A 20,852-nucleotide genomic window follows, 5' to 3' on the forward strand; every position below is an offset into this window, starting at 1 on the left:
AGACCTGGCTTTGTCTTCCTCATCTTCATCTGTACCCAAAACTTAACATAGTACTTGTCATGTGGTTAGAAGTTGTTTGGTCGGTGAATTCAGGTATCTAAATGGTTAATGTTCTTTTAAAATTAATAACCTTGGGAGACTTTTATATGATGATGGGGCATTGCTCAAAACATTTCGAAACTCTTCTGATGTTCAGAGTTAATAACAGTTTTAGTGTTATTTTTGGAAGAAAATTGCCTTGCTTTTGAAGAGAAGTTAAATTTCTGGAACCATGTAAAGTCTTGAAGAGTCAAGTCTAACTAATAGCAAATTTAATTAAGAAATGTTTGTTTTGATAATGAGCTGTCAAAATACAAATACTGTTTTGCTTTAATAGGTATAATGGAGAGTGTTCTTTTTATCATAATGTACTAAATATTTTTTAAATGTGGCTTAAAAACTACTCTTCCAGGAAGATAAATTCCAGAAAAACTTTTGAGCCATGTTAACATCATTGGAATAAATTAATTTCTTTTCAGCTGTGTTCCATAGAACATGTTCGTTTAGTATTAACTGCTTAATTAGTGGGAAACACTGAGTTAAACAGATATTCTTGCTATAGGGTTTTCTTACAACCCTTAATAGGCTTTTCTTGGTTGAGAATCTCTAAAAGTATACTTTACGTAGAGAAAATGTATATGATTACAGTAGACACTATAAGAAACACGTATTAGAAAACATTGAAGTGAAGGTATAGCTTTTCCTAGGTAACTTCTGTGAAAGACAACCTCTTGTTTAATTTGTCATCTCATAGTGTTTTTTTCCTGAGGACTGAAGAAGAATGATATATTTTAAAGTACCTATCAAAAAGTGCCTAGTACATAGGTAATGACTGTTACTGTCTCTGCTCTGATCCTTTTAAACTGTACAAAGCTCACACTATTAAGATACTTCTATTTAATTTTTTCTTCTCAGTGTAACTTTCTTTTCATTTTCTCCCAAGTTCAGCTGTTGTTAAGCCATTGAATCTAAGGTATTGACCTTAGTATTTTAAAATAGTTATTCTAAAGAATATAACATGTTTTACAAGGAGATCCTGCTGAGTAGCATTGAGAACTTTGTCTAGATACTCATGTTGCAACAGAACAAAGTGTGGGGAAAAAATGTAATTGTAATGTATACATGTAAGGATAACTTGATCCCCTTGCTGTACAGTGGGAAAATAAAATAAAATAATATAACATGTTGATAATGGTGGGAATAGGAGATAAAAGATATGCGGAATTAAAATTTTTACAAAAGCATCAAGGAATACTACTTTACATCTTATGCGTTAATCCATGTTTTGAGAATGGATGGGAGTTCCCCTCATGGCTCAGCAGTAACAGACCTGACATTATCCATGAGGACACAGGTTTGATCCTTGGCCTTACTTCTTGGGTTAGGGATCCAGGGTTGCTGTGCACTGTCGAGTAGGTCACAGACGTGGCTCGGACCCCACATTGCTGTGGCTGTGGTGTAGGCCGGCAGCTATAGCTCCGGTTTGACCCCTAGCCTGGGAACTCCCATATGCCTTAAGTGTGGCTCTAAAAAAAAACAAAAAATAAAATAAAGATTGGATAAAGATTACTGAAGTGCTTTTGCCCAGAGTTTAGGTGTTCAAAAACCAGGATTTTTGTTGATGTCAATTACATTTGTATATGTCTTGTATTTGCCGCATAGTTTAAAATTATTAAAATATTTTACCATAATTTTAAACATTTTATTCTGATTTTCTCCATGAAATCAATATATTTAAGTGCTTTAAATAAAGACTTACTAGGCAGGAAATCATTCCTTTTTCCCATTTTTTAAGTCAAAATTTGATCAACATTATTTGATATAATTTTTAGTGAAATGAAAGAAACCTGTCATTTGAAATGGCTAGTATAGGCTTATTCTAGGTAAATATATGATTTATATTAAAATGTTTGAAATATTAAAAATGACTCTCAGCACAACTCAGAGGAATTGGGAACCAGTGCTATTACAATGATAAATTTTCATGTAATCTCAACAATTGTAGCATGGGAAATAAAACAACCCAAATTTGACTAATACATTTAAATATCCCATGAGAATTTCTAAGAGTTTCCCAAGAATTTTGTTTTCATCTTATCCTTACAAAAGCAATGAATAGGAGTAGGTCTTATTTATTAAATAAACTTTTATTGAGCACCTGTATATATTCTCAGAGTTTTTATCATGAATGGATGTTGGATTTTGTCAAATGCTTTTTGCTTCTATCAAGATGATCATGTGGTTTTTGACTTTTCTTTTGTTAATGTGGTATATGACATTGATTGATATGCATATATTGAACCATCCTTGTGAACTTGGGGTGAATCCCACTTGGTCATGGTGTATGATCTTTTTTATATGTTGTTGGATTCAGTTGGCTAGAATTTTGTTGAGAATTTTTTCATCTATATTCATCAAAGACATTGACCTATAATTTTCTCTTTGGTAGTACCTTTGTCATTTTTGGTACTAGGGTGATGGTGGCTTCATAGAATGTCTTTGGAATTATTCCATCTTCAACCTTTACGAAAAATTTAAGAAGGATGGATATAAGTTCTTCTCTATATGTTTGGTATAATTTGCCTAGAAACCATCTGATCCTGGACATTTGTATATAGGGAGTGTTTTTATTATATATTAAATTTCATTTCTAGTGATCAGTCTGTTTAAATGATCTATTGCTTCTTGATTCAGTTTTGGTGGGCTGTATGTCTCTAGAAAGTTGTCCATTTCTTCTTGGTTGTCAAATTTGTTGGCATATAATTGTTCATAATATTGTCTTATGGTTTTTTGTATTTCGGCAGTATCTGTTGAGATTTCTCCTTTTTCTTCTTTTCTTTTTTTTTCTTTTTTTTTTTTTTTTTTTGTCTTTTTGCCTTCTGTAGGGCCTCACCCTCAGCGTATGGAGGTTCCCAGGCTAGGGGTCGAATCTGAGCTGTAGCCACTGGCCTACACCACAGCCACAGCAACGCAAGATCCAAGCCGCATCTGCAGCCCACACCACAGCTCACGGCAATGCCAGATCCCTAACCCACTGAGCAAGGCCAGGGATCGAACCCGCAACCTCATGGTTCCTAGTCGGATTGGTTAACCACTGAGCCACAATGGGAACTCCCAAGATTTCTCCTTTTTCATTTCTTATTTTGTTTATTTGAGTCCCTTCTCTCTTCTTGGTGAGTCTGGCCAGAGATTTGTCAATTTTGTTTACCTTTTCAAAGAACCAGCTCTTGGTTTTATTGATTTTTTTTCTATTGTTTTTTTAATCTCTATTTTATTGACTTCTTCTCTAATCTTTATGATTTCCTTCCTTCTGCTTACTTCATGTTTATTTGTTCTTCTTTTTCAAATTCTTTTAGGTGGGTATGTTGAACCATCCTTGGGTACCTGGGACGAATCCCACCTGCTCGTGGTATATGATCTTTTTTATACGTTGTTGGATTCGGTTGCCTAAAATTTCGTTGAGAATTTTTGCATCTATATTCGTCAAAGATATTCACCTATAGTTTTCTTTTTTTGGTGGTATCTTTGTCTGGTTTTGGAATTAGGGTGATGGTAGCATCATAGAATGTCTTTGGGAGTGTTCCTTCTTCAATCTTTTTAAAAAGTTTAAGGAGGATGGGTATAAATTCCTCTTTGTATGTTTGGTAGAATTTGCCTGTGAAGCCATCTGGCCCTGGACTTTTATTTGTAGGGAGTGTTTTTATGACATATTCAATTTCGTTTCTAGTGATTGGTCTGTTCAGTTGATCTGTTTCTTCTTGGTTCAGTTTTGGCAGACTATAAGTCTCTAGAAAGATGTCCATTTCTTCTAGGTTGTCAAATTTGTTGGCATACAATTGTTCATAGTATTCTCTTATGGTTTTTTGTACTTCTGTAGTATCTGTTGTGACTTTCCCTTTTCATTTCTGATATTGTTTATTTGGGTTTTTTCTCTCCTCTTCTTGGTGAGTCTAGCCAGAGGTTTGTCAATTTTGTTTACCTTTTCAGAGAACCACCTCTTGGTTTTATTGACTTCTTCAGTTATTTTTTGAATCTCTATTTTGTTGTTTTCCTCTTTGATCTTTATGCTTTCCTTCCTTCTGCTGATTTTAGGTTTTTCTTGTTCTTCTTTTTCTAATTCATTTAGGTGTTGGGGTAAATTGTCGATTTGAGATTTTTCTTCTTTTTTTGAGGAAGGCCTGTATTGCTTTGGATTTCCCTCTGAGCACTGCTTTTGCAGCATCCCATGGATTTGGAGTGAATGTGTCTTCATTATCATTTGTCTCAAGGTATTTTTAAATTTCCTTCTTTATTTCCTTCCCATTGGTTTTTAGTAGCATGTTGTTTCGTCTCCATGTAGTAAGTTTTTTCTCATTTCTTTTCCTGTGGTTGGTTTCTAGTTTCATGCCATTGTGGTCAGAGAAGATACTTGAAATAATTTCTACATTTTTAAATTTGTTGAGGTTAGCTTTGTGCCCCAGGATGTGATCAGTTCTTGAGAATGTTCCGTGTGCACTTGAGAAGAATGTATATTCTGATTTTTGGGGGATGTAATGTCTTGAAACTGTCAATTAAGTCTAACTTTTCTATTGTGTCCTTTAGGATCTCTGTTGCCTTATTGATTTTCTGTCTAGAGGATCTGTCCATTGATGTGAGGGGTGTTAAAGTCTCCTACTATGATTGTATTCTTGTCGATTTCTCCTTTTATGTCTGTTAGTATTTGTTGTAGGTATCTGGATGCTCCTATATTAGAGGCATATATATTGACGCTTGTAATATCCTCTTCTTGAATGGATCCTTTAACCATTAAATAGTGTCCTTCTTTGTCTTTCTTTATGGCTTTCATTTAAAGTCTATTTTGTCTGATATGAGTATTGCAACTCCTGCTTTCCTGTCTTGTGCATTGGCATGAAATCTCTTCCCAGTCCCCTCACTTTCAATCTATATGTACTCTTTGCTCTAAGGTGAGTTTCTTGTAGGAAGCATATTGAAGGTTTTTGCTTTTTTATCCATTCTGCCATTCTGTGTCTTTTGATCGGAGCATTCAGTCCATTGACATTTAAGGTGATTATTGATAGATATGTATTTATTGCCACTTTAAACCTTGTTTTCCAGTTGATTCTATGTTTCTCCTTTGTTCCTTTATTTTTTTGGTTGGATGATTTCCTTTTATTTTATGCTTGTGTCCTCTTCTTTTTAGTTTTTGTGAATGTATTGTTTGGTTTTGATTTGTGGTTGCACTGTTTTTCATCCCTTCCTATATCTGTTTGCTTTAGCCTGATAGTCATATAGTCTCAAACACTTTCTTAAAAAAAAAAAGTCTAGATTTTCTTTTCTTCCCCACTTTTTATGATTTTGATGTCCTTTTTTATCATCTTCATGTTTATCCTTGTGCTTTTCCTTGTGTTTATCATCATGTTTATAATAGTATTTTTTCCCCTCTTTTTAGAACTGGCTTACATAAGTGATTGCTTTCCAGTGTGGTTTCCTCCATTCTGTATCTTCTTACTTAGTTCCTGTTTAGAAGAGACCTTTCAGTATTTCTTTTAGAATGGGTTTAGTATTGCTAAATTCTTTTGGTTTTTATTTGTTGGAGAATTCTTTGTTTCTCCTTCTATTTTAAATGCTATTCTTGCTGGGTAGCATATTCTAGGCTACAAATTTTTCCGTTTTAGAACTTTGAGTATGTCTTGCCACTTTCTTCAGGCCTGTAGTGTTTCTGTAGAGAAATCAGCTGCTAGCCTTATGGGGGCTTCTTTATAATTAACTCTTTGTTTTTCTCTTGCTGCCTTTAGAATCCTCTCTTTAACTCTTGCCATTTTTATTAAATATGTCTTGGTGTGGGTCTGTTTGGGTTCAGCTTGTGTTTCCTGTATCTTGATATCTGTTTCCTTTAGATTTGGAAAGTTTTCAGCCCTAATTTCTTCAAATATGTTTTCAATCATCCTCTTTTTCTTCTCCTTCTGGAATCCCTATTATGCATAGATTGGCCCACTTTATGTTAGCCCATAGATCTCTTACATTGCTTTCATGTTTTTTCATCTGGTTTTCTGTCTGCTGTCCTGATTGGGCTATTTCCATTTTTCTATCTTCCAAGTCACTAATTCATTCCTCTACATTATTCATTCTGTTCTTCAATACTTTTAACTCGGCTTGCATCTCTGCAGATGAATTTTCTAATTTTTCTCGGCTCCTCCCTATATTTTCTAGTTCCTTTCTAAAGTAATCTGCATTACTGTTCATGTCCACTATATTCCTTCATATTCACTATTAATTTTTACTATCTCCTTTTGAACTCAGTCTCTGTTAGACTGAAGAGGTCTGTTTCTTTTTTTTCTCTCTTTTTTTTTTTTTTTTGGTCTTTTGTCTTTTGTTGTTGTTGTTGTTGCTATTTCTTGGGCCGCTCCCACGGCATATGGAGGTTCCCAGGCTAGGTTGAATTGGAGCTGTAGCCACCGGCCTACGCCAGAGCCACAGCAACACGGGATTCGAGCCGCGTCTGCAACCTACACCACAGCTCATGGCAACGCCGGATCGTTAACCCACTGAGCAAGGGCAGGGACCAAACCCGCAACCTCATGGTTCCTAGTCGGATTCATTAACCACTGCGCCACGACGGGAACTCCTTTTTTTTTTTTTTTTTTTAGGGCTGCACCCACAGCATATGAAAGTTCCCAGGCTAGGGGTCGATCAGAGCTGCACCTGCCAGCCTACAGCATAGCCATAGAAACACCAGATCCAAGCTGCATCTGCACCCTACACCACAGCTCACAGCAATGCCAGGTCCTTAAACCACTGAGCAAGGCCAGGGATCTAAGCCATATCCTCATCAGTATTAGTCTGCGCCACCACAGGAACTCCAGTCTCTTTCATTGTTTGCTCCTTCAGGGAAATTCTCCAGTTCGTTTAAGTGGGAATGGTTCCTGAGCTTCTTCATTTTGCTTATATTTTTATTTTTCTTTGAGTTTAGGGAAAACCACTACTGTAGTCTTGGAGTACTGTTTATATGTAAGAGCGCCCCTGGGTATTTTGTGAGGGCTTACCTTTTTTTTTTTTTTTTTGGCGTCAGAGTTTTTTTGGTTTGGATGATTGCTGTCTCTTTCCTCGGTATGTTCAAGCTATTATTCCCATGTTGGTATACAGCCTGTGCATGCTTCTAGTGAGATGGAGGCAACGGGCAGGTCTAGTAGCCAGTGCCTGGTTGCTAGGCCCTTGACAGTAATGAGCACCCCCAGGGAGGTGGTACAGGCTGCTCCTGGTTTCAGGGCCTTTGTAAGTGGCAGCGACTCTCAGGCAGGTGTAGGCAACACTCAGAGCATTTGGCGGTGGCAGCAGCCAGGCATGTGCATTCCCAGGAGAATGAGAGCAGCAGTGGTGGTGCTTGGTTGCAGTGTCCTCCTCTTTGCTGATCCCTGAGGTGACTGGGGTTGCAGATGGTGCCTGTTCGTGGACGCCTAGTACTGGTGGGCCACACCCACCTCTGGAGTCAAAGATGGCTGTTGTGGTTTGCCCCTGCTGCCCATAGCCCTTGCAAGAGGTGCCCCACCTCCTGTGGCCTGCACTAGAAGCCACCTACCACCAGAGAGCCCGCACATGTACAGGGAAAGATATTCCTGTTATGGTCCATCTCTCCTCCTCTCACCCTTCCCAAGAGTGGTGCCTTTCTTCTGCTGCTGCCCACTCCTCCTCCTGGGTTCCCTCAGCTCTGGTACTCCAAACCCCAAACCAGTGGTGCACCACTTCCTAGCCCCTCAGGCTATCTCCACAAAGCAAACCATAGTCCTCTTCCCAGAACTGGCCTCTGGAGCCTGAATCTCAGCACCCAGCGCTGCCTGAGCATCTCAGGCTGTGGTGTCCAGGGGCTGTTGTACCAATGGCATGTGCCACTCTCTCTGCTTTGCCCTCCTCAGTCCACCTGCTGCACTTTTCTCCAAGGCTTTGATTTCCCTCCGTCTTGGCTGATCTCCCTGTCAATTAGTTGGCCTCCCAGGGTTCAGGTTCCTTACCCCTTTCATAGCTACCTCTCAGGAGTTCTGGTCCTGGTCCTTATTCCTTTTTTTCTTTTTCTCTACTATCTCTCTTTTTTTTTCTCCTTTTGTTCTACCCATTGTATGAAGGGTTTCTTGCCCTTTTTGGAGGTTCAAGGTCTTCTACCAGCATTCCGTATTTGTTCTTTGTGAACTGTTCTACATGTAGATTTTTTTTTAAGATGTTTGTGGGAGAAGGTAAGTGCTACATCTTACTGCTCTGCCATCTTGATCCCACCATCTTTAATATCTGTCATTTCTTAATCTCTTTAATCTCTTTTTTTTTACAAATTTTCTTCTTTTTTAATTTCTACCTTAGAGTTTTCTCTCGCTTTTATTTATTCTTGCACTACTATAATTTAGTTTTTACATATCTGATTTTTCCTTTCATTTTTTATTATTTCATGAATTATTTCTCTGAGCATTATAATTCTGCATCATATATATTTACTGTTTCCTTAAATTCTTTTATCTCTTTTTGAAATATTAAGTTGCAGCTTTCATCTTTTATATGAAAATGTCTTATATGTTTTCTCTTTCTTATAATAACCATATCTGTATATGGGATTTGACTGTGATTCTTTTCTGCTTCTGTGTGAAATTGTTTATATGTGAATATTTGTGTCAAGTTAATTTTTCTGAACTTTCAGGAGGACCAGATCAATCAAGAAAGCTTTTATAGCTATGCAGCTCTAGAGCTCCCTCTTCAGTTATTTCACAGTTTTCATGTTTTCAAAAGTAGGGCCTTGCACATTCTGATATTTACTGGCTGTTTCCTTACCTGTTTTTAATCTATCGCTTTTTTCCTTTCTTGTCCCTGTTATCTGTTTTTTAAATAAATGAAATAGTAAATATTTTTGTCATCTTGTATTAATGATTTTATTTTAAAATTTGAAGTTACATTTCAGGTTCACATTTGAACTTAGAGAAATTCAAGATTCTCTAAAATAATTAAATAACCTCAATTCAAACAGTTTATAACTTTAACTACTTTTTATTTAGAGGCTCCAGCATATCTCATAGATCTGATGCATGATAAAAATAATGAAATTCGAAAAGTCTGTGATAATACATTAGATATTATAGCGGTAAGTAATTTTTCTTCCTACACAAAGTATAATTGTCTTTACTGAGGGGGGCACACTGTACATCTGTTTAGAACTTTGCATTCAATATAAGCAAAACTTTGTATTTGGGTAAAGCTCAGAAAATACACTGATATTAAATTCACATTATAAACATTATTAAAACCTTTGGCTTTCAGTTTTTAAGTATAGGTTTCTCACTTAAAATGGTTTGATTCTTGGAGTTCCCATCGTGGCTCAGTGATTAACGAACCCAGCTAACAACCATGAGGACGTGGGTTCGATCCCTGGCCTCACTTAGTGGGTTAAGGATCTGGCGTTGTCATGAACTGTGGTGTAGGTTGCAGACACGGCTCAGATCCCATGTTGCTGTGGCTGTGGCGTAGGCCAGTGGCTACAGCTCTCATTGGACCCCTAGCCTGGGAACCTCCACATGCTGTGTGGGTGCAGCCCTAAAAAGACCAAAAAAATAAAAATTTTTTTTTTTTAATTTTTTTTCAGGTCTACACTTGCAGCATATGGAAATTCCCAGGCTAGGGGTCAAATCAGAGCTACAGCTGCCAGCCCTACTCCACAGCCATAGCTATGCCATATCTGAGCTGCATCTGTGCCTACACCATAGCTCATGGTAATGCTGGATCCTTGACTCACTGAGTAAGGCCAGGGATCAAACTTGTGTCCTCATGAATACTAGTTGGGTTCATTTCCACTGTGCCACAATGGTAACTCCTGAGATCTTATTCCTATTCAGAATTTTAGATCTAGTCTATATGTCATCTAAAAATCATTTGTTTTTCAGAAAAAATTCAGATCGGCAGGGTTTGGTAACAGTTTCTGCCAAGACTCAACACAGCCAACTTTGTATTATTTTAAATAGATCAGATCTTAATATCAACTGTTTTTTCAACTATTTGATAACTTTTCTTATATACATAGATTTGCTTTATAAGTTTCTTTGGAATGATGAAAAATCCCTAAATTTTAATGTTATTCATGACTTTGGAAGTTTTTAAAGTGTATTTAATTTTAAAATGTATGTAGGAATTTGATCAGAGGGATAATCTGAGTCCTAGATTAGAAACTTGCTCGCTGTGCAGACCTTTCTTTAGAAATCATGCTGTCCGTCATAGTCTTCTGCCTGGACTTGGCCCTTGGACCTGGAATGTGCTAAATGCTAAATACTTTGGATATTTGTTTCACCTATTGCATATACACACACACAACCTGCTTCCTTCTTTGGACTAGATTTGTAGTTTATTTTGGCTAAACTTATAAAAAATTTCTTGAATATAACCTCTTCAGTTGTCTTCAGAGTTGAACTTAAGCATTTTGAAAGGATCAGAGCCTTGTTAATATGAGGACTTTCACGAAGAAGAATCAATCTGGCTCTTGGCATGTAAGAATTCTAACATCATGCCTGAGCAACGCTGTATAATAAACCAGATACTACTTTGAAAAATCAAAAAAAAAGGAGAATCATCAAAAACTGATTATATCAACTGGTAATATGAATATATGAAACTGGTAATGTATCAGCTGGCTATGTATGGTTCCTTAAGATGCTGTCTGGTCATGTGAGTTAGTATAAAACAAATTTGAACAAGTAATCTGAAGATTCACTCAATTTCTCAGTGACTCCTTACACTGTACTTACAAAGTAAGTATTTGATGTGGTGCCTGGTAATTTTGAATTGTTTCATTTCATGCCTTGGAAAACTTTAGTCTAAAAAGATATTTGGATATACTAGACTTGTTACACTGAGAATATCTAAATATATTTACATGTGAATTATTTGTGTGATCTGAAAGTCCTATGCTGTGCTACTTAGCAGAGTCATAGTCACAGCTGAGTTTCTTAGAAGAGAAGTAGTCCAGTATAGATGCTAGAAGGGCACCAAGCTCTGGAACATTCTATGTTTCTGCTAGAGAATGTGTCTTGACCATTCTGTTATTATACTCCTATGGGACTCAAGGCCCTGGGTCAGTTTTAGATTGATAGTAGGAACTGCATTACCAGGGGCAACTTCTTCCCAAAACATTTTTCTCCTTTTCTAAGTTGAGAAGGGGTTCTAGTCTTAGTTTCAACTTTTGGCTTCTATGAAGTGGCAATTTGATTCAGTAGAATACTGCACTTAGAATACAGTTAATTCTGGTTCTCTCACCTGAATAATCTCAGGAAATTTATTTAACTTTTTGAAGATTTTAGTTTACAATAACACTTCTGAGGATTAAAGAACTATTGTAAGGGTTAGAGAAAATACATGCAAAAGCAAGTAACACATTATGATCTCTCAATATGTTTTATTCAAACTCAGCCAAAATTTGCACCTAGTTGGGAAGTTTATATATAGATTAAATATCTGAACCAATATTTCCTTTTCTTAGTACAGTGAATTATATTATTTTCTGTTCATTTTATTTATTTATTTATTTTTATTTATTTTTATTTTTTTGTCTTTTCTAGGGCCGCACCCACAGCATATGGAGGTTCCCAGGCTAGGGGTCTAATTGGATCTGTAGCCACAGCAACACAGGATCTGAGCCACATCTGCAACCTACACCACAGCTCACAGCAACGCTGGATCCTTAATCCATGGAGTGAGGCCAGAGATTAAACCCACAACCTCATCGTTCTTAGTTGGATTCGTTAACGACTGAGCCACAATGGGAACTCCCATTTTAATTTTTTAAATGATGTGGGAAGATAATCTGTTCACATTTTGAATTTTAACTATGGAAAATTATTTGAAGTGTATATTTTGGCCAGATGTATTTCTCTTGTAGTTTAAGATTGTCCTGCAGAAGGCTGAATTTGGCATTTTAAGACAGGGCAATTAACTGAATAGGGAAGTTTACTGAAAGGTCTTGATTAGGACAGTGTAGTGAATAGGAAGCTACCTTTGCTGGTATAGAAGTACCTCATGTGTTAAATCTGAATCCGTGGTGACTTATTTGGATTTAGACCCAATTTATCAGAGAATCCTTAGACCAAAGTTAGACATCTAGCTTGCTGGGCCTCCTTATTTGGGAGAAATTTGAGAAGTGGGCCATTTTAATGCATCAGTATAAACCTTCTTAGGTCCACTTGGAACATAGCTGTCAGTCTTTGGTTCTTTAAGCTCAGACTTTATTATTGATCCCAACTCAGGGTACTATTTGCTTTTCCCACATCTTTTTAAAGCATAAAACAAGAGGAAACTAACTTAATTTAAAACAGGAGAAACTTTGATTAGACACAGGAAACATGATGAAACATTAGAAATAGGCTATCAAGAGAGAAAGTAAAGTCTATACAGTTAGCATTAGAAATAGCTAAATAGGAGTTCTTCTGCGCAGTGAGTTAAGAATCCAACTACAGCAGCTCAGGTTGCTGAAGAGGCACAGGTTTGATCCCCAGGCGGGCACAGTGGGTTAAAGGAGCCAGCATTTGCCACAGCTGGAACTCAGATTCAATCCCTGGCCTGGAGGACTTCTATATGCCACAAATGTAGCCATTTAAAAAAAAAAATGGAAGAAGAGAAATAGCTAAATAACCAATTTCCTAAAATTGTTAGAAACCTGCCTAGGAGTTCCCATCGTGTGGCACAGCGGAAACAAGTTTGACTGGGAACCATGAGGTTACGGATTCAATCCCTGGCCTCACTCAGTGGTGAGGACCCAACATTGCCGTGAGCTCTGGTGTGGGTTGCAGATGTGGCTCGGATCTGGCGTGGCTGGCAGCTGTAGCTCGCGTTGGACCCCTAGCTTGGGACCTTCCATGTGCCGAGGGTGCAGCCCTATAAAGAAAAAAAAAAAAACAAACAAACAACAACAAAAAAAAACCTGCCTGGAATGAAGTGGATGATCTTTTAAGACTCCTTTTACATCTAGATTTTTATTTCCAAGTATTTTCTATGGCTATGTTCTATAACAAAAAAAATCAAAAAAAATTATGTAGAGTGGGAATATTTGTATCTTAAGGCAATTTTTCTTTAAGAAAACTAAACTTTCACTCAAGATAAACAGCATGGAAGACTACTAGGAAAAATTAGATTCCTTTCAGGCCTTAGAGAAATATGCCTTCTGCAGTAAAGTATCTGTCCCCCAAATTGTGTTAATTAGTGATGGAGTGTTTAATGTATTTAGGCCCAGGCCCTCAATTGGTGAATTGAAACAAATGTGTTCATAGAACTCTTTGTATCACAGCAAATTCCACATTTGGTGACACAGTCTCTGTGGCCTCATCAGCAAATTGTTGCCTGTCTGAGTAGGCTTTACATGTAGCTTTGGGAGGCAGGGAGTTGCTGCAGAGAGTAGCAGGGAGGCAAGGAGGAACATAGCTTCCCAGTCTTCCAAGCCTTGGGAAATCATCAAGGGAGAATGAGAACCCTCTACACATAGAGAGCTTCTAAAAACCTAATTAGATTTGTATCTCTTAGTACTTCCTCAACTTTGTAATAAGTATTTGAGAACCTCATAAATTCCTCCCCAATTAGTAAACACTTTTCCTCCCCTGACATTACTGGGTTATCAAACATGGAATACATGTTTATTAAGCACATACTGTGTTCTAGACACTAAAATAAACACTGGGAATAAAAAGCAATACAAAGTCCCTAGGATATAAAAGTTTATGATCTATAGACACCAGGATACTGTCAACTAGATGTGAACTGGCCTTTCATGAGTAGTACTACTTTACTGCATGGCCCTGTCAGTAGATACTCTGTACTAATGGCACATTATGTATCTTCGAGTGTTTATGGAGAAGGGAATGTGCCTAGGTTCTCTAGTAAAATACTGGTGTCTTCCTAGCCAGCCACAGGCCTACATGTGGTTTGATATTAACACAAGTTTTGTTGCTCAGATTTTGAATGGCAACTTTTTCTCTTTTAGTAACTCTAATTTTGATCAAAAGCAAAATGTATGTATTATAATAATCTGGAATTATTTTAAATTTGGAAAGTGAGGGGCTATCTTAATTCTGGGATAGACAGAATTATATTTAATAAAACTGGCATATTAAAATGAGGTAAACTCATGCAGGTTTATATGTAATCTCTAAAACATCGATTGTCATGATATTACACAGATGAGCTTCCTCAGTGCTTTAAACAGGTTGAAGAGAGAATTGTACTTTGCGGTCTGGTTAGAAAATGCCATATTCAAGACTAAGGACAACCTTTGGGACAGTACTATTGAGAAATAGGTAATATGTACATAAAAGTCAACAACTCTATTATGTATGTGTGTTTAATTATGTTTATATCTATACATACATATCATTGGGAGGAGTATTTTCTAAGATATAAAAGGCATCTTTTTAGCAGCTACTACCTTAACCTTAATGAGCAACTAAATTACTCTAGCTCTGTTTTAATTTAGTATGAAGAATTATATTAAATAAACCATATTACATTCTCAATTAGGGGGCTGCCACATTAAAGGAGAAAGGAAAACCTGTTTTCCATCAGTTATGTTAGAACACAAAGCAGATCTATGTAGCTCTATGTTACCCTATAGTGTGTTAATCAGATACAAGGTGTGATGGAAGCCAGTGACAAAGAGTTTTCCTGATAGTGAACAGGCTCTGATAATAGGCTGGTTAAGGCTTCATAATGTTTCAGTGGTTAAGTAGTAAACAAAATGATATAGGACTTCAAAAAGGATGGCACATTCCATATAAAATCAAACTGTAAGTCTTTCGTGACACTTTAGAATTTATGAAAACTGGTGCTTAAGATCATAATGTCAGAAGCTGGGAGTAGAGGAAAATAAAAGACAAAGCATGTGTACCTTTAAATAAAAGACAAACTCAGCAGCCAAAGCAAGGATATTGGGATGCATTCCTTGTGAAAAGAAGCATTTCAAAAATGAAGAGAAAACAATGTATTTCTAGAGTAATTCCACAATGGCTTGATAAATTTTTATGACATTTCTTGGCTGTGGTTGAGCTGTTTCATTCCTGAATTCCCATAGTTTTTCCTGATAATGAGGGGGTAGTTATATAAGAGAGAAGAAGATATTCAAGGGAGCAGGGTTACAGAAAATAGGTTTTAATTGATGTATATTGAATTTATTAAATTTTTGACACCAAATGTTCATTTAAAGTTTCTATGTAATTTTTAATTTTATAAGCTCCTTATATTGCCATAATTCTTCAGTTTGGGGGAATGGTTATTTCAACAGCTTTATGAAGTAAGGGCATTAATCATAGATTTTTATTTAAGAAATGTTAAACTTGAGCAAATCTTAGATTTTTTTTTTCATTTTATGCTTGAAGAATCTGAGACCAAAATATATTAAAATACCTTTAGAAGGTTGCATATTTAGGTTAGTATCAGAGCTAGGAGAACCCAGACCTCTTGGCCCTCATCCAATGTTCTTTGTATTATGCCATATCACATTATTAGTATCTGTAAATTCAGATCTGAGACACAAAGATACTCTTCCAGAACTATTAAACTATACTCATTGAGGATAGATAGAGAAGATATCTGAGGTTAGGGATTCCACAGTACTGGTCCATTGCTGTATAATAAAGCTTTTCCTTGTTTTCACTAAAGAGGAAAAGAAAAAGTGTGTGTGAGAGAGAGAGAAAAGGAGACAGAAAAGAAAGAACCAAGATTGGCAGGATTTGTAAATATAAGGTATTAACATGTTTTGTTGGGAAAATATATCTATTTTGAGAATGTCTTTATCACATTCTCGGTCTTAAAATGGCTTTTCTTTTTTAAAAACAATAATAGTAGGTGGCTGTTAATTTACTTAATGTCAGTCCCCAAATTTGCTTTTGAACCTTTCCTAAAATCTAAAATTCTTGGGACAACTGTCCCAACCTAGTAATTCTCTACACTTGGTAAATAGATTATCAACATCCGTTAGCTAAAATATTTGATTTTTCAAGAAATCTGTAACATAAAAATCAATGTTTCAGAAACATAGAGATCAAAAGTACAGCATCATATAGCAAAACTCTACTATCTCTGTTGATTCTAACTAATTTGCTTTTAAGGAATAAGAAATGAAAATATTTAAACAAATATTGTGTTCCTCATAACGTGAGTCATTCCAAGATGCTATGTTTGGTAAACATTAAAATACCTGAGGCTGCCTTATCACAAACTAGAGCAAACTTTTATGGCACAAGTACAATATCTTAATAATATTTTATACTTAGCCTCTAAATTTAAAAACTCATATTTAAAATATATTCCAAAGTTAGCTGTTAATATTAGAATTTAAAAAGTCCCTGAAAACTGGTAGGATATATACCAGTATTTATTGTGGTTCTATCTAAGGTAAAGGTATTGAGAATACTTTTTCTAAACTTTCAACTTTCAGTAAGGAAATAGTTTTATAATCGTAAAACTAACTGAACATTTTCAGAAACTTATGTTATATCTGCTTGATTTAAACCTTGATACTGTTACGTCAAGGTTTTTTGCCATTTTCTTTCCTATGATCTGCAACAGAAAACCACCCATACTTGTTAAATCTCAAGGCCACCTTTTGTGAAATCTCTACTTGTCACTGTATTGGATTCATTGTAGTAGGAATCTAATTATTGTTGGATCTTTTGCAGAACATAATTTTCTATATCCTGAATGATTACTCAGCTTTATATAGAACGACATACTCTGTTTCATGTTTACTAAGAAACTTTTTGTTTTTTCTGAAAAGCTGAGAAGAAAACCATAGTGTTTTCATTGTAATTCTGTAGACAGTAATGTACATATTAGTTAAGTAATATGTACTGTACATACATAGTAAACCTATGGTTCCGTAGTATAAAGTATACCTGTGGTTCCATAGTAAAGTAAACCTATGGTTCCATAGTATAAAAATACTTAAAAATCAGAATTAAATTAATTTAATAAAATAACAGCATATATGTATCATTTCTACTATACTTTTTGGCCTTATAGTATTAAGAGATGCCCTGCTTCTATGGATCTTCTCAGTCACAAACTGATTTTAAAAAAAAAAAAAAAAGAAGAAGGAAAATAAAAACTTTAAAGGAATTCAGATCAGTTTAAGGGTAGTCTTACTACATCTGCTGTCTAACTCATACATTAGAAAATCAGCTTTCCACAGAGCTTCCGTGCCTGCCCAATTGCATCTCTCACAACCATTCTATCTTAACAAATGTTTCTTGCCTATCAAAGAAAAAAGAAAATCAGCTTTTCCAAGACACTATCAGGTCAAGCTTTAGTGTGAAAAACTAGCCATGTATACTCATTGATGTTTTTGTGTTTCAACCTTTGTCAGATGCACTCTGAATAGTCTGTTTAAAAAAAAAAACTTCAGGCTTGTTTGTGGAGGTTCATTAAAAAGAAAATTTCAGTAAGTGTAAGAAGGATTAAGTTAGAAAGCTATTATTTGTGACAAAAACAGCATATTTATTAAACATTTCTATGCTTATTATCTGTATTTTTATTAAGTTGGAATAGTAAAATATTGCAAGAATAGAAATGATAACTCATAGAATAAGTGTGAATTTTTTCTTTGTGCAGAGCATTACTTACTGGTCAGATACATTTTTATAGATATGCAGTTTAAGGATTTACTTTTTAAAATAATACCCACATCTGTAACATTTCACAAATTCATAAGAGGCAAATTTTACTCTTAGTGGCATAGCAAACTCTGCATTTTATATGCATTGGGTGCTTGACAGTTTCAGCTTCTGTTCTTACACTAGAAATCCACGTGCTTGACCTTAAAATAAAATAATTCAGTCGTATATCTTTTGCCATCTTCCTTGAATACTTAACTTCTTCATTCAGATAATTAAATTTAAAATTTTTCTACCAAAATGTATAGTTTTATACATTTTTGCCAGGTGAAACAAGCTGCTATTTATGAAAGAAACAGTACTACTCAAATTAATTCCAGTATTGAATGTAGATCTAATAGGTTTTCTGGTATTTTAACGCATGTTCCAGGAGTTTTGGTAACCTGTAACTAACTTATATTTTATGAAAAAAGCCAATTAGTATGGAGAATTCCTTGCCCAAAATATCATTTTGCTTTTTGTTTATACATTAAAGTTTTTACCTTAACAAATAGTAAGTTCATCCTTTCCTTCTTCTATAAGTGTGTATGATCATCCTTCTTAAGTTATCTGGCCACCTCTAATATAGCAGTATTTTTTTTTTTTTTGGCAGATAACGAATTGAGCAGATACATGGTGCCACATATGGAACCAAATTATACTTGTGAAGTCATATGAATTTTAAAGAAGTTCAGAGTTATCTTTAGACTTTTGGGCTAAATGTTTTGACGCTAATCACAGTGCCCATATTGCATAATTAGCACCACTTAGTATTTAATTGTGGAAATCCAAAGTGAATCACGTAAATCCATTGCCAGTGAAACTGCTTATAACAATAACAACATTTCTGTGCTATTATTTTTTTTAGTTCCCTCCTTCTGCAGCACTCCCCCATGTACAGCCAGGTCAGAGACAACATGATTGAGAATACAGTGTGTTAATATACCCACCACACTAGAAGCTACTTCCTCCGTATCACTGCTTAGTCAACAATTCAACTCATTCATAGACTCTTAGAACTGAAAGTTGAGACATTGGAGATCATTTATTATATTCTCATTCACTGAAGTGTCCCTTCTACAGTGACCCAGCCCAGTGTTCATATATTATAAGCTGTTTTTAATTGCTTTTTCCATGTTGTAGTCCCAAGGTTTGCAGTGCTATCATAGCCACAACCAGCTGTGTATATTTGATCAATTTATTTCAGTATTCTGGGCCTCATTTTCTCACTTATAATATGGCAATAATTATAGTACCTAATTTAAAAAGTTGTTGCTTCAATTAGTTAACAGTAATAACTAACATTGCTTTTAATATAGGTCTTCTAAATACTTTTTATTAGCTCACTTTATCAGGACAGTTTATGTGTGATCAATAATTGGATGATTGTATGAATTATTTCTACTAATCACTAATCAATAAGATATAGCACTTGGATTTAGGATTTGTTTTTTATATCTAAATTGTTGATTTCAAATATTATAATGTAGATATGACAGTGTAAAAAAAATCAGTTATTCATATATTGATATAACAGTTGAATTAAATATTTATTACTTTAAAATAAAATAATATTTATACTAGATCTTTTATACTATTTAATTTCAGATAATTATATTAGCAAATAAACTGACTAATGGGAATATTAATAGATAACCATTAGAAAGAATGAAAGCTTAGTAATTTGGTGTTAGGAGTTTCTGTCGTGCCTCACGGAAACAAGTCTGACTGGTATCCATGAGGATGCAGGTTCCAATCCCTGGCTCGCTCAGTGGGTTAAGGATCCAGTGTTACTGTGAGTTGTAGTGTAGGTCTCAGATACAGCTCAGATCCTGCATTGCTATGGCTGTGGCATAGACCCGCAGCTGCAGCTCCAATTCGACCCCTAGCCTGGGAACTTCCATATGCCGTGGGTGTGGCCCTAAAAAAAAAAAGCAAAATAATAATAATAATAATTTGGTGGTAAAATTGCCATTAGCATTACCATAGCCAAAAAATATCTTCTACCTCCACCAACCTTATTTGAAAAGGAACATCTATATAGTTTCAGAGATGTACAGTATAGAACACATAGTGTGACAGCTGACACTGCTAAGAGATATATTGATAATTTGAAAGTTAAATTTAAGAAAATAATTGTAAACAAAAGTGTTAAAGATATGACAGAGGAATTCAAAATTAAGGACCCCGGGATTCAGATGACAAATACCTGAAGCCTTTTTTTTTTTTTCTATCTAGGCTATCAGTAGCACTGTCTATTAATTTTCAAGTGAATATACTTGTCAGAAGTAACCATAAACTGTAGGGCACTATATAGGTTCAGCTGTAGCTTATATCTTGCCTACTTGTCCTTCAGAAACATCCACCAATGACTTGTGTGTAAACAGATGTCACAAATATGTGAATAAGCCACAGTCTTGCTCCTCAAGAGTTCATGGTTGAAGCAGGAGATATTTAAAGAAATAATTATAAATAAGACATTATTTTGTGGTTGAAACAGAATCGAATTAAATTATATTTGTTTTGTAATAAACCATTTCAGTTGTTAATAGTGATTCTTTTTCTACTAAAAAATGTTATCTAAACAAAAATATGCAGCAAAAGATATAATTTTAATACTTAACCACCTGTCACTGCCACAATAATTATAGTCACAAAACTCTTTGGAAGCTGAAGTCTGATTGCTTACCTGAATTCTAGTAATACTTAAAAGAATTTGTGAAATTTGAACTTTTCTAATTTTTGCCATTGCCAGTAGTGATTGGTAATCTAAACAGAGATGTCTTTAATATATGTGTTTGATTTTTATTGATTATTGTATACAATAATTCTAAACAAGTACTTTTAATGTTTCCTCTAACCCAAACAGCCCCCCCCCTTCTCTTCTTATAAAAGTACTGCTATCTTGAGTGCCAAGGGAATTCCTTCACAAACTTACACAAAAATAATTGACTGTTTTTTGCCACAGGAATATGATGAAGAATGGGCTAAGAAAATTCAGAGTGAAAAGTTTCGCTGGCATAACTCTCAGTGGCTGGAGATGGTAGAGAGTCGTCAGATGGATGAGAGTGAGCAGTACTTGTATGGTGATGATCGAATTGAGCCATACATTCATGAAGGAGATATTCTCGAGAGACCTGACCTTTTCTACAACTCAGGTAAGATGATAACCAAAGCAAAAATAAA

At 35.4% G+C, this 20,852-nt stretch overlaps 1 protein-coding gene across 2 annotated transcripts in view; it reads left to right on the forward strand.

The window, feature by feature from the left end:
• The window catches only part of KIFAP3 (kinesin associated protein 3), a 171,789-nt gene that overhangs the window by 115,600 nt on the left and 35,337 nt on the right, over positions 1-20,852 (forward strand). For both annotated transcript variants that reach the window (XM_047783966.1, XM_047783965.1), the window contains exons 17-18: positions 9,048-9,133; positions 20,635-20,824. In XM_047783966.1, the coding sequence (XP_047639922.1) occupies positions 9,048-9,133; positions 20,635-20,824 (276 nt within the window). The remainder of the gene's footprint in view (positions 1-9,047; positions 9,134-20,634; positions 20,825-20,852) is intronic.

Source organism: Phacochoerus africanus, chromosome 6 (assembly GCF_016906955.1).
Source record: "Phacochoerus africanus isolate WHEZ1 chromosome 6, ROS_Pafr_v1, whole genome shotgun sequence".
NCBI classification, from domain to species: Eukaryota; Metazoa; Chordata; class Mammalia; order Artiodactyla; family Suidae; genus Phacochoerus; species Phacochoerus africanus.